At 47.7% G+C, this 13767-nt stretch overlaps 1 protein-coding gene across 2 annotated transcripts in view; it reads left to right on the forward strand.

The window, feature by feature from the left end:
• The first annotated feature begins 237 nt into the window (after positions 1 to 237).
• Positions 238 to 13767, forward strand: part of trpm6 (transient receptor potential cation channel, subfamily M, member 6) — a 30427-nt gene continuing 16897 nt past the window's right edge. The window contains exons 1-19 of one of the 2 annotated variants that reach the window (XM_060064346.1): positions 238 to 549; positions 651 to 730; positions 815 to 853; positions 1075 to 1264; positions 3289 to 3502; positions 3712 to 3863; positions 4305 to 4476; positions 4752 to 4926; positions 5026 to 5149; positions 5249 to 5321; positions 5532 to 5632; positions 6013 to 6147; positions 7474 to 7527; positions 8036 to 8176; positions 8786 to 8905; positions 9186 to 9451; positions 10130 to 10358; positions 12557 to 12709; positions 13360 to 13506. In XM_060064346.1, coding sequence (XP_059920329.1) covers positions 517 to 549; positions 651 to 730; positions 815 to 853; positions 1075 to 1264; positions 3289 to 3502; positions 3712 to 3863; positions 4305 to 4476; positions 4752 to 4926; positions 5026 to 5149; positions 5249 to 5321; positions 5532 to 5632; positions 6013 to 6147; positions 7474 to 7527; positions 8036 to 8176; positions 8786 to 8905; positions 9186 to 9451; positions 10130 to 10358; positions 12557 to 12709; positions 13360 to 13506 — 2598 coding nt within the window. In that variant the 5' untranslated portion in view covers positions 238 to 516. Of the gene's footprint in view, positions 550 to 650; positions 731 to 814; positions 854 to 1074; positions 1265 to 3288; positions 3503 to 3711; positions 3864 to 4304; positions 4477 to 4751; positions 4927 to 5025; positions 5150 to 5248; positions 5322 to 5531; positions 5633 to 5976; positions 6148 to 7473; positions 7528 to 8035; positions 8177 to 8785; positions 8906 to 9185; positions 9452 to 10129; positions 10359 to 12556; positions 12710 to 13359; positions 13507 to 13767 lie in introns of both variants that reach the window. The other variant, XM_060064345.1, reaches the window with a different exon arrangement.

Consider the following 13767-nt stretch of genomic DNA (forward strand, 5'->3'; position numbering starts at 1 on the left):
AAGTATTCACTTAACACCATTATTCCACCACATCTATTAATGAACATATTTGCTTAGTTTACAGGTGTTTAAGTCGCCTTGGATCAAAGCGTCTAAACGCCCTACATGTTAATGTAAACGTGCTTTCAGCCATGCCTATTGCAATGCTCATGCCTGCGTGTTGTTGTTTTGGGTTGACACACAGACGTGTGAACACTGGGCTCACACACACACACACACAGGCTTAAAAAGCCATGCATATCTCAGGAAGTGCTAAGGAAGGTACACTCGGTTTTTCCTTTTATCAATGTTGCAACCAGTCAGGCCTTTGTTTCGGGGTCTTCTTATCTGGGGAAATTCCCAGAGCTGATGCATTGAGTGGGCAGAACGAAAGAAGTATTGATGGCAGGTTTACTAGCTTCCCATCGCTGTACCATTGTTGTACCGATGTTGCAAGAATCAGAGAGCGCAAGTCAGAGACGGATGCTTGGATATTGTGCTGTTGCTGGTGGCTGAACGGGCAAAAGTGACATAATTATGTTCAACGACGCAATGGGCTTCACTGGAAAGGTCACCTCAACTATACTACAAGTTTGTCTTTAGATTCAGACGGCGAGGTAATTTAATGCCCTCTAAACTTTTAAACAAGTTCACTTTTTCTTTATTTTTAGACACGGAGATCGTGGATCGAAGAAAGCTTCTCCAAAAGAGACTGTGTGCATTTTATTCCTTCCACGCGGGAGCCACACCGGTAAACGAACTCTTAGTTTAACACAACCAGTCTCAGAGAAAGTCTAAAAGAGATGTTTAAAATATTGATTCCTTTGTATTACAGATGTGTTCCAGTATGCCACGTTTGTCAAAACCTGATCAGGTAGGCTATGATATTTTATGTTCATAGTTTTTATATCTGTTGTTATATTTTCCCTCTATACAACTTATTAATTAGTATGTACAGTATATTAGTAAACATTCGATATTGTCTGATTGTAAAATGTTGGTCTTGTATGGTCAACAGCGCCACACTTTTTTGGCAAGTCCTGTATCAACAGATCCGTGGACTATAGTCCTAGACTCTTCCTCTGCACTGCTCAGATGCTGCTGTGGACGCCTAATAGGGGAGCATTCCTGGCAGTATTCCTGCCCCCGAATATCTCTGGTTCCCGGACCTGGGCCGGAGGTGGAGGAGCACTGGTCCACAGAGTGCCACACCATAGCCAGCCCCACCGATTCCTATGGCACCATAGACTTCCAGGATAGTGCCGCGCGGGTCTGTCGCGCAAAGGTGGGTTTGAAATAAGTCCAGACCCCTCAAAGGAGTGGAAATATTGAACTATCATTCAGTATGCGCCGTGCAAACAGGGGACGTGTTACTATAATAACTAATGCCGCTTTTCCACCGCACATGTAGCTCGACTCGACACGACTCGACACGACACGACTCGACACGGTAGCAGCACGGGTGCTTTTCCACCGCAAATAGTACTTCCTGGACGTGGGCGGGGTCGGCTGCGCGAAAGGGCTGTGACGTATTTGTGTACGCGACGCAAACAAGGCCTACGCAACCCACACATGGACAGAACCCACATAACAACAATGGAGGACATCGATCACATTACTATTATTAGCTGGCATGTTGAAGAAGTTGGAGAAGTGGAACATGTTGGCTGCGGCGCTGCTATGGATGTTACCAGCATGGTTGCCATGTCGCTCTCGTGACTTCGTCACACTCTCTGGCCAATCAGTCGCCGGCCGTCTGCCGACGTCACCTTTTAGCATCGGCTCAGCTCGCTTGGAACCTAGAGCGAGGCGGTACTAGAAAAAGCAGCCACTTCAGGTACCAGATACCATGGTACCGCGGTGGAAACGCAAAAAATGCGAGCTGAGTCGAGTCGTGTCGAGTCGTGTCGAGCTGGTACCATGCAGTGGAAAAGCGGCATAAGGGTGCACTCACACTAGGCCATCTCTACCGTGCCCAAGTCCGTCTCACACCTGTACCGTGCGCAAGTCTCGTTTTCGCCCCTTTTCGCCCGTTTTCGCCCGTATAATCAAGGCGCTGGTTCTCCACAGAAAAAAGTGGAGCGCATCAAGCCTGCGCGCACACAGCCTGCGCGCTGTATACAAACATTCAGTCATGAGGAGATTCAACCTTTTAAATTGAGCAGAAATACTTTTTAATGTACAGTTAGTAATTACATTGACCAAGGGGCGGTATTTAAAGCTACAAAAAGAATACAAATAAAATAATATCTAAAAATGTCAACGCAACTCTGTCCCCCAGCTGGTGGGGGGGGAATGACGTCATCGTTTTCGTTTCAGGCGTCCACACGAATCCTCCTAACGAAACCGCATTCGCCGCATAGATTTGAAACCACCTCCGAGGGTGGTTTCAGAAATGTGCGGTGTCGGGCACCGGATTCGCCGGCTTCGTCTGGAAGGTCGGCCGAAACGCACAAGAAATTATGCGGTTTCACAAAAAAGTCGGCTCCGTGTGGACGGGGACTAGTGTCTTGCGAACAACATTTCTTATGGACGTTTCCAGTAAATCTATCACCTATTACGGCTCCAACTCATGATTATTTAGTTTACTAGATATCTTTGTTGAATTGCCATTGAATAAGGCAATAGCACATGTGAGGGAGTGTGTTATATCTTATACATAGCAGTTCAACAATTATGTAACAGTAATGAGCAGAAACAGATTTAGATTTGTTGGTTAAATTAATAATTTATTTGGCACTGCCAACACAAACAGTTCATGGACTTGGAATGGACTGTTGCCAAGCAGAGCATAAACATTTTCCTGCCAACTAGTTGGCTACATTTATAGGTCTTCACGTTACTGCAGGAGAGCTATTGTTACATGAATTATCTGTACATTTCCATATATTGAGCAGCCAGGCAGTGAAATTAGAGTCTGTTGACATTCGCTTCCGAGGCTTGGTTGATTCCGATTACCTTACAGCTATCGTCGCTAATGTAGTTAAAAGTTATTCAAAAACATTTGTTAAATCGAGTTATACCTTTTTGTAAATCCCAGTGCTGTTGTAATCTGTAATCTGTATCAGCAGCACCCTTGGAGCCTCTGGTTCAAATTGGTCATAACTGTTATAACTACTACTAACTAGGATGTAAAATATATAATTGTATATTATGTATAATATAATGTGTAATAACTCTCAACCCATGTTACCAATCAGTCATCCGAAGTCCTAGTTTTCTAGGAGATTGAAAACAAGGAACCAACAGGCTCGTCACATGTGCTGTACAAAAAACATTCTAAACGTATACCGGTCCTTTCCTCTCCAGTACGTCCGTGTGTCGGTGGACTCCAGAGCCGACGACGTTCTCCAGCTGATGCTGAGCGAGTGGCAGATGGACCGACCCAAGTTGCTGATCTCCGTCCAAGGGGGCTCCGAGAACCTCATCCTACCCCCCAAGGTCAGCCGGGCCTTCAGCAAGGGCCTGCTCACGGCCGCCCTCAGCACCGGTGCCTGGATCCTCACCGACGGGATCAACACCGGTACGAGTCGGGGACCGACAAAGCTAATCAATAATTGTGGATCGTCCGATTTTATTTTTTTTTTTTGCTCAGACGGTTTTCATGATTTTTAAAGCATTCATTGTCTTGACTCTCATTTGGATCCAAGGCCATCGTCAGGAACTGGTGCTCAAGTGGAGTTAATGTCACACAAGATCCTTACGCATGCTATGATTGTATTAATAATAAAGTCCTCGTTCAACGGCACGGTCCAGGCGTCTCCAAGTACGTGGGCGAGGCCCAGAAGAAGTTTGGGAGCCACAACCTCAGGAAGAGGAACACGGTGGGGGTGACCCCCTGGGGGATGATCAACAACAACAACAATGACCTCATCGGCAGGGATGTGAGTTTGAAACCGATCGCTCAATCTGGTTCGACTATAGCGCGCATCACGCTTCATTCGGGGGAAGAAGTTCGGCATACCTCGCCATTCTTGTACTTGTTGCACCTCAAAGAATTTTTTACTTGCAGCAATCGATGATCGCAATGCAATGTTGTGTATGATTATTCAGAAAATCAAGGCGGCTATGATTTATTTATTTATCTTTGACCTAATGTCCCTTTTCTCCACAACGACTCCATTTGTATTAACTAACGGCAAGTTCGGTGACCCAAACGCATTGGGTCCAAAACAAATATGTCTAGAAAGGACTTTTATTTTATCTCGGCCAGCCGACATAACATATCATTTTGTAGTAAACTGACCGCTTCAGTGTAGCTCTCTAGCACCTTCTACTGTCATTCGTTCTTGCCCTTCATGCGGTCTCTCTTGTCCGGTTTTTAGGTGTACCGGCCCTACCAGTCTCTGGGAAACCCTCTGAGCAAGAGAGACTGTCTGAACAACTTTCACTCCCACTTCCTACTGGTGGACGATGGCACCATAGGGAAGTATGGGTGCCAGCACGGCTTTAGAAGGCGCCTGGAGAAGCACATTCAACAGCAGAGGATACACCCTCGTGAGTTGCTTCCTATGTGTTTCTTATCCATTTATGTTTTTTTCATGTTTCTATATTTCTATTGGCTGAGTGTACGTTAGTGTTTCTAATTAAGTGCTCGCAACTGAAACAATTTCCCTCAGGATCATAAAAGTAATTTTAATCCGTGGGTTCCGTGGGTTTTTGTGTGTGTACACACATGCTTGAAAAATTATTTAGTTTGAAGAGCAGATTTACTAGTGTGACATCTCATCAGATTGACCATTTTATCTCTGTACCCCCCCACCATCTCATAGGCATGAACCAGGGAGTGCCTGTGGTGTGTGTGGTGGTTGAAGGAGGTCCAGCCGTGGTCGCCACAGTGTTGGACTACGTCAGCAGCAATCCTCCCGTGCCTGTGTTTGTGTTCGAGGGATCGGGCAAAGCCGCAGACCTGCTTGCCTTCTTGCACAAGCAGACCGCTATGGATAGGTATTCGTATGGGATATTTGTTCTAACTTATCTGGCTTGCATTGAAGATCTGGCCTGCGAAATACAGCTCTACATACTCTATGTCATGTGTGCTGATAGACAGCTGGATGCTGACCTTCAGGAAGACTTCCTGGATAAGATTGGAAAAGAGTTTGGAGTGGACAGTAAAGAAGCCTCTGACATCTTTTATTTGCTTCTGAATTGCATGGATTACAGGCTGTCGGTTAGTAGAGGAATGGGTGTGTTTTACAAATGGAATATTTGCTACTCCCTGAAATGATAACCTTTTGGTTCATCCATCTTGGATCGACTGAATGCACAGATCACCATCTTCGACTCAGAATCCAAAGACCAACAGACGACAGATTCGGCCATTTTGACTTCTATACTCAAGGGTATTTCTATTGTACATCTTCGTTTTGATATTGCTGCAAAAAGCTGATTCATTGTTTCCTGTCAGGATGCAAAGAGAATTTCAACAAATATGACAAAAAATGCTTTTGAAATAAATCGCCTACCCCAGCTTTAAGTGACCCATCTATGGCGAATACAGCATGGTTAACATCCCCATTTCGGCTGTGCTCTCTCTTCCCTATGATCAACAGGCACCAATGCCAGTCCTGCAGAGCAGCTGGGCATGGCACTAGCATGGGACAGACCGGATATTGCTAAGGACAAGATTCTTGTGTATGGGCAGTACTGGCAGGTGAGCGTGACCGGATTCTCCCCTCCAGACTACAATAGCATTGTGCTTATAAAGTATAATCCATAGATTTCATATCGTTGGCCTCTATGCATTATTGCCAAAGTCATATTTTGGCCCAACTCTACTCTCACCTCACTGCACCTCATTGGCTATATCTTAGGCCAATCAGAGTGCTTTTTACATTCCATAATCCCTATCTGCCTAAGTCATCTATTTGACTTAGGCGTTATTGACGCTAATTACAAGATGAATCTTAAAACATAACTGAGGCTATGATGCTATGAGGCTATTGCTATGATTGTGCTGCTCCAGTCCACTCTAACCGGACCCTCTGTGGTGCCCAGAGAGTCCACTCTAACCCGACCCTCTTTGGTGCTCAGAGAGACTCCCTTGAGCAGTCCATGCTGGACGCCCTGGTCATGGACCGCGTGGCGTTTGTCCAGCTGCTCATCGACAACGGCATGACCATGAGCCGGTTCCTCACCGTGGAGCGCCTCGAAGAACTCTTCAACACGGTACTCAGGACCAAGAAACTGCTTGCTAGCTTTTTTTTTTTCTTTCCTTCGCTTGTTTTCTTCAACTGCTTCCCAGCTTATCTCTGTCATTCCTTGGGCCTGCCACAGCTCATTTTACTGTAAACAGCTTGACTCAGAGGATGTTGTGAGATCTTAGTTACAATGCCCTCAATGGAGATTTGTAAAACAACAGCACGTCCACACAAAGAGGATGACCAACGCTGTCCAGAGTAGGGCAATATTGTGAAGTCTTCTGCCATTCACATACTCAGATAAGACCTTATATTCATGAATAGGGCACTCCATGGAGGGAATCGCGACTAAAAGGTTGTAACATATCAACTCTAAGTCGCTTTTGGCTAGCTAGCGTCCACTACTAGTAGGAATCAGATAACGGAAACCAAGTGGGAAAATGGTTGAAAAGTGGTTGAGCTGGTGATTTGTTCGTCCTGATTGTTTCCCCAGCCCAGTGTTTCAGTGTGTCTCGCCGGACACTCTCTTTGTCTCAACTTGGCTCTCCCTCATCGCCGTGTAAACAGAGGAAATGCCAATTGTTCGTTTCCAGGCCCCCAGGGGCATAGAGCTTGACTCACATTTAGAAACTATGGCTGGACTTAAGCATAATAATAATAATAATCAGTCAACTTTAATGGGAATTTCCATAATGCATGATTTTCTCAAGACACTAAGACAAGTACCGTAAGGGAAAGTTTAAAAGAACTTTGAAGAGTGAGTTCACTCAGAGCTTTCCAGCTCTGAGCTATTATCTAGTTAGTAACCATTTCACACTTTGAGCCTTGGGGTCGCGGGGGGGGGGGGGAGTGAGACAGCCTCGGGTGATTCACAGCTACACCATGATGCCTAAAGAGAGTAGGGGCGTCAGTGTCTGCAGTGTGCCCCCTGTTGGGGGCTCACTCCACCGTTCAGGCTTTGAGTGGCCTCTCTGTGCAGAGACAACTTTTCTTTATACAATTTTTTTAACTTCTTACGTATTCAGATTCACATTGTCGATACAGTTCAAGAACGTCCACCACAAAGCCTTTTCCAAAGAAAGGAGTTCTTGGGCAATTCATCTTGTGTTCTTCTCGATAGTTGTGTTCATTATTCTTTTGGTCCACTACTATGAGACTCTTTACCTGCTACCCTTAGCTTTCCCTATCTCCTCAGTAGTGACGCATTATTAATAAGGGATGATTAATAACCTATGGATAAGAAGTCCCTCAAAAAGAGAATCAGCCCTGTTATTCATATGAAACAAATTTTCTTACTAATTTTCTCATTTAGTGCAAAAGTAAAGTAAAATACAAATGTAATTGTTTCTTTCAGCCACAGGCCTCGTCCGACTGTTTTCTCCATCACCTCGTCGCAGATGTGAAACAAGTGAGTGGCCCTCATTAGTTTTGACTCAACTCCAGATCCCGCTTGTTTAACGTAACCTACAGCACATGGATCCCCCTCCATCTCCGTCACGTAAACCTTACGACAATACAATCTTAAAGGGGACATATTATACCACCAGGTTTGATTGTGATTAGCCATTACAAGCCATTTTGAAAATGTGCAGCTTCTGACATCACAGGTGGGCGAGTCCACCTAGACGTGCGCTGGATAGATCAGTCTACCAGCCTACCCAGTGGACTGTAGCAAACGTTGGTCATCTATCCATCATTCATCTAGGTGGACACGCCCACCTGTGATGTCAGAAGCTGCACAAGCTGCACATTTTCAAAACAGCTTGTAATGACTAATCACACTCATACCTGGTGGTCAAATATGTCCCCTTTAACGTCCGATGAATTCCCATGAAAGCAGCAGGAAGGTTACCCAAACCAGCGGTCCCCATTTGAATGTGTGTCGTGTGTGTGTGTGTGTGTGTGTTTGTGGTCAGAGCTCCATGCCAAGAGGGTACCGTCTCACTCTGGTCGACATGGGCCTGGTGATAGAGTACCTGATCGGGGGAGCGTACCGGAGCATCTACACGCGCAAGAGTTTCAGAGCGGCCTACAACCTCCTGAAGATCCAGAACAAAGTGAGAAGGAAAGCAACGCGCCGTTATGAACGCCATTAAGATGATTAGATGAGGATGTACATAAGGCAGTGTAGGACAGTGGTTCTCAAAGTGGGGTCCGCGTACCCCTTGGGGGTACTTGGGGGTACTACAGCGGGTACTTTTTTCACCCTGAACAAGTTTCAATTGTAAAAGCTAGACAATAAAAATCATTTGACAAGTGGTTAAAATGTAAATCTGAAAACAAAGATAAAGGAGAATCTTTATTTTTTCTCCCAAAAAGTTTTTGTGCCTGTGAAGGGGGTACTTAGCTGAAAAAATATCTTAAGGGGGGTAAACTAATAGAACGAGTTTGAGAACCACCGGCCTAAGGGCAATGGGTTCGACCGTAAGCGGAAAGGTACAAGGTTGGAATCCCAATGTTCACAACGGTCAAGAGCAAGATGCCATTACATATTGAAGCTCATCACTAACAAAACAATCACTGTGAACCACTTTGGATAAAGTGATCTGCTAAATGACGAAGCAGCATGTACGTACCGTCTAGACACACATTGTTTTATAAACAATGTGTGTCTATCTTGGATGCCTATCTCACCTCACCTGACCGCTTTGCCTTTGTTGACGCAGGAGAAAGCCCGGGGTAGCGCTTGCTTCCTGTCCAAACCGAGGCGAGTGCTGACATCCAACCCCACCAGAGTCCCACAACGGCCTCACTTCTTCAGAACCGCTCAGCCGTACAAGTGCAAGGTGGGCGGGGAGGCCGACACACAGACACAACTGTCGACTCACACTTTGCTGCTCGCTTGGTTGATTTCCGTTGCCCACTTTTTGGAATTCAGCTGTCTATATTTAGTCCTAATACTCCTTTAAAAGGAACTATTGTTACGCAATGGAAAAGTTGTATACTTGTTCTGACTTTTACTGATCAAGGCATTCTAGTGTCTACTATCTAACATGCGTCTACACGTCTAAAGTGTTAACTCTGTCTGGCTTGGCTGTGTCTACCCCCCCCCCCCCCCGCGCTCAGGGGTCAGACCCGTATCCCGGCAACCAAGAGGCGATGGCGTCCGCGGCCGCCGACGTCACGCTCCTCGTGCACTTCAACTTCAACGACCTGTTTGTGTGGGCGGTGCTGCAGCGCCGCCAGCAGATGGCGCTGTTCCTGTGGCAGCATGGCGAGGAGGCGCTGGCCCGCGCCACGGTGGCCTGCAAGATGTACCGCTCCATGGCCTCTGAGGCGCGGCAGAGCACCATGCACGAGACCCTGGCGGACCAGCTGAAGGCCTGCTCACTGTAAGGGGCCGCAATGGAAGTAAGCCTTCGGGCTTCGTTGTGTCGTCCCTGACTATTTATGTATTTAATGTATGACACCGAAGGGAGATAGGAGGTCCTGCTCTCTGTAAGGGGGGGGGGGGGCTCTACAGATAGGAGGTCCTGCTCTCTGTAAGGGAGGGGGCTCTACAGATAGGAGGTCCTGCTCTCTGTAAGGGGGGGGGTCTTTACAGATAGGAGGTCCTGATAGGAGGCCGTGAGTGGGATAATGCACAGTGTGTCATGGCAGTATGTTACTGAACATGAATAGAAACTGAGCAAATCACGTCAGAATAATGATTTAGCTGTTGCTTGTTTGAACTTTGTCTGCCCCCTTGAGAAGGGGACATGTTTGACTCATTGAAACTGGCACTCATTGAAAATGTATGGCTGGAACCAATTTATATAGTGCCTCTGAATCCTAGTCTGATGTAAACATGGTGATTTGCTTGGAATACTGTGTGCGTATGCACAACAACTTGATTTTTCTTTCTGATTTACTGTTTCATGATTCAGCGAAAACAGTGACAGGTCATTATTGAGGGGAGTAACACTAGTAGGCCTGTTTGTCAAGTGATCCATGCTCACCACGTATCGGTTACGTTGATACCCATCGGATGTGGTTCGTGTCCCGTCCCCGTCCCCGTCCCCGTCGGTCAGCGAGTTCGGGCAGCTGTCGGTGGACATGCTGGACTGCGCCTTCCGGCAGAACGAGCAGATGGCCATGAAACTGCTGACCTCGGAGATGGACGCCTGGAGCCACTTCACCTGCCTGCAGATGGCCGTGTCGTCCTGCCACCGGCCCTTCGTCGCGCACTCCTGCACCCAGACGCTGCTCACGGACCTCTGGACCGGCTCGCTCAACATGAGGAAGAACTCCTCCTTAAAGGTACAGGAGGCGCTTGTAAAGGGACTCCTGTTGAGCGGGTTAAGGCTTGAGCTCAGTTCAATTTGCATTTATTGGGCCACAAGGGGCCTTTATTCGGCAGCAGCCGGTTATGTTAGTTTACAGGGGTCGGCTTAGCCAACGGAGGCAGAGCGGGTGGACTTGCTAGTTCGATTCCCGGCTCCTCCTTGTAGCTGAGGGTCGAGGTGTCTTTGAGCAAGGCACCTCACCCTCACTGCTCCGGACGAGCTGGCGGTCGCCTCGCATGGTGCACTCTGCCGTCGAGGGAGTGAATGTGTGTGTGTGAACTGTTGTAAGGCGCTCTGGATAAAAGCGTCTGCCGAATGCCCTAAATGTAAATGCAGCAAGGCATGATACTACAACACAATCAACAGAGTAAGACACGCAGAAAACATTTGAAAATTCAAATTGTGACATTCAATCCTGTAAGGCTAAAAAACAGTTTGCAGCCATGTTCTGTTACTACACCACACCTAGGTGGCTGCCCCCAATCCACATAGGTGACCTTCTTGGCCTGGTGTTGGTGCCATCGAGGAGAACTCCCCTAGTGTGGGTGGAGATGTTTTTTTTAAACTGTGCACATGGATTGCTCAAAGGTGTGCAGCCTCACCGAGCCCCAGGATCCCTCCAGACTCGGCCAGGAGGGCGCTGCTACAGCCAACCATCATCCGCACACTCTCCCACACAGATTAAAAAAACGGATCAAATCCCATGGCTTAGGGTTCGATGGAGATAACGTAGATCCGAGGCACATCTACTACTTTGCGACGTCGCCTACGTAAGTCGAGTCGAGTCAAGTCCCTTTTATTTAAGTAGCACATTTAAAAAACAACAGGAGTTGACCCAAAGCGCTTTACATTTGCAGAAGTCAGGGTTGGGCAGGACAGTTGTTGAAAGGGGCCCAGGGATACACAGGTCTGGACTAAAAAAGTAATGCATAAAATAAGTAGAAAATAAGCAGGAAGAAAGCAATAAAAGTAGTAAGAACAAGGTTAAGGGTGTTAAGGGTTGTTAAAAGCAAGAGTGAAAAGGTATGTCTTTAAATTAGACTTAAAACTGGCAAGGGTGGTAGAGGACTTGATGTGGGGTGGAAGGGGATCCGATAGGTTTGGGCCAGCAACAGAGAATGCCCGGTAAGCCCCCCGGTTATGCTATACAACGTCTCCACGTTGCCGATGTTTTCGGGGGCCCCCTCGCTGACCTCACCCACAGCTAGACTCGCTAGACTGACTCCCCGGAGGAGCAGGAGTAAGAGGGGAGTAGTGGGAGTAAGAGGGGAGTAGTGGGAGTAAGAGGGGAGTAGTGGGAGTAAGAGGGGAGTAGTGGGAGTAAGAGGGGGGTAGCGGGAGTAAGAGGGGAGTAGTGGGAGTAAGAGGGGGGTAGCAGTAGTAAGAGGGGAGTAGTGGGAGTAAGAGGGGAGTAGTGGGAGTAAGAGGGGGGTAGCAGTAGTAAGAGGGGAGTAGTGGGAGTAAGAGGGGAGTAGTGGGAGTACGAGGGGGGTAGCAGTAGTAAGAGGGGAGTAGTGGGAGTAAGAGGGGAGTAGTGGGAGTAAGAGGGGGGTAGCAGTAGTAAGAGGGGAGTAGTGGGAGTAAGAGGGGGGTAGCGGGAGTACGAGGGGAGTAGTGGGAGTAAGAGGGGAGTAGTGGGAGTACGAGGGGAGTAGTGGGAGTAAGAGGGGGGTAGTGGGAGTAAGAGGGGGGTAGCAGTAGTAAGAGGGGAGTAGTGGGAGTAAGAGGGGAGTAGTGGGAGTAAGAGGGGGGTAGCGGGAGTAAGAGGGGAGTAGTGGGAGTAAGAGGGGGGTAGTGGGAGTAAGAGGGGAGTAGTGGGAGTAAGAGGGGAGTAGTGGGAGTAAGAGGGGAGTAGTGGGAGTACGAGGGGAGTAGTGGGAGTAAGAGGGGAGTAGTGGGAGTAAGAGGGGAGTAGTGGGAGTACGAGGGGAGTAGTGGGAGTACGAGGGGAGTAGTGGGAGTAAGAGGGGAGTAGTGGGAGTACGAGGGGAGTAGTGGGATTAAGAGGGGAGTAGTGGGAGTACGAGGGGAGTAGTGGGAGTACGAGGGGAGTAGTGGGAGTAAGAGGGGAGTAGTGGGAGTACGAGGGGAGTAGTGGGATTAAGAGGGGGGTAGTGGGAGTAAGAGGGGAGCAGCAGGAGTAAGCCTCCCCATGCTTTGGCCCTCCTCCAGATCCTGCTCAGCCTGGTGCTGCCCCCGGCCATCCGTCTGCTGGAGTTCAAGAGCCAGGCGGAGATGTGCCACGTCCCCCAGGCCCAGGAGCCCCCACTGTTCGGCCGGGACCCCGGGAGGCCGGGGCCCCCGGACCCCCAGAGGGAGAGCCAGGTAACACAGCGGGCGGGCGGGGGGGGGGGGGACTCTCGGTAGACTCGCCGTCTGTTCATCAATCTATTATCGTTTGTGTTTATTATCTTCAAATTGTATTGCGTTTGATCGTGTTTGGGTGTTTTATTGTGTTGCGTGCATTGTGTTACTGTTATGTTACTGTTATGTATGTGATGTATTCTGTTCTATACTATGATCATCTAGGTTTGTTTTGCTATTCTATTCTAGTTTGTGTGTGTGTGTGTGTGTGTGTGTGTGTGTGTGTGTGTGTGTGTGTGTGTGTGTGTGTGTGTGTGTGTGTGTGTGTGTGTGGGTGTGTGTGTGTGTGTGGGTGTGTGTGTGTTTGTGTGTGTGACTCCTGGTGTTTGATTCTATGATCTAATTTTTGTGTTTGTGGGATTTTAGGTGTTCGATTTTATGATGTAATTTATGTGTGTGTGTGTGTGTGTGTGTGCGTGTGTGTGTGCGTGCGTGTATGTGCCTGCGTGCGTTTGTGTGTGTGGGCGTGTGTGTGTGTGTGTGCATGTGGGCGTGTGCATGTGGCCTTGTGTGTGTGTATGCATGCGTGCATTCGTGCCTGTGCGTGCGTGCATGTGTGTGTGTGTGTGTGTGTGTGTGCTTGCGTGTGTGTGTGTGTGTATCTCTTCCAGGACGTGGAGAGTGCCCAGTCTTGCACTCAGTCGTGCCTGGGCTGCATGTCTCAGACGTGCTCCGCCCTCACCAACTTCTGTGTCTTCTGGATCCGGAGGTTCTACGAGTGCTACACCGCACCTGTGGTCAAGTTCTGGTTGCACACCGTAGGTGGACAAGCCCCCACTCCTATTAATGTCACTGTATATATGTATATATATATATATATATATATATATATATTGTTGTGCACATGCTCATCAACCGCCTTGTTAATGTTTTGTGACTGGTTATGGGTGAACTCCCAATGATTGATCTCATTAGTTTAATGATGATTGATGTTTTGATGATTGGTGATCTAATGAGACATGATTTGATGAATTTCATGATAAGGGTAATCTAATGATTTAATAAATTTGATGATGATT

The sequence above is a fragment of the Gadus macrocephalus genome, chromosome 11, assembly GCF_031168955.1.
Source record: "Gadus macrocephalus chromosome 11, ASM3116895v1".
Taxonomy (NCBI): Eukaryota; Metazoa; Chordata; class Actinopteri; order Gadiformes; family Gadidae; genus Gadus; species Gadus macrocephalus.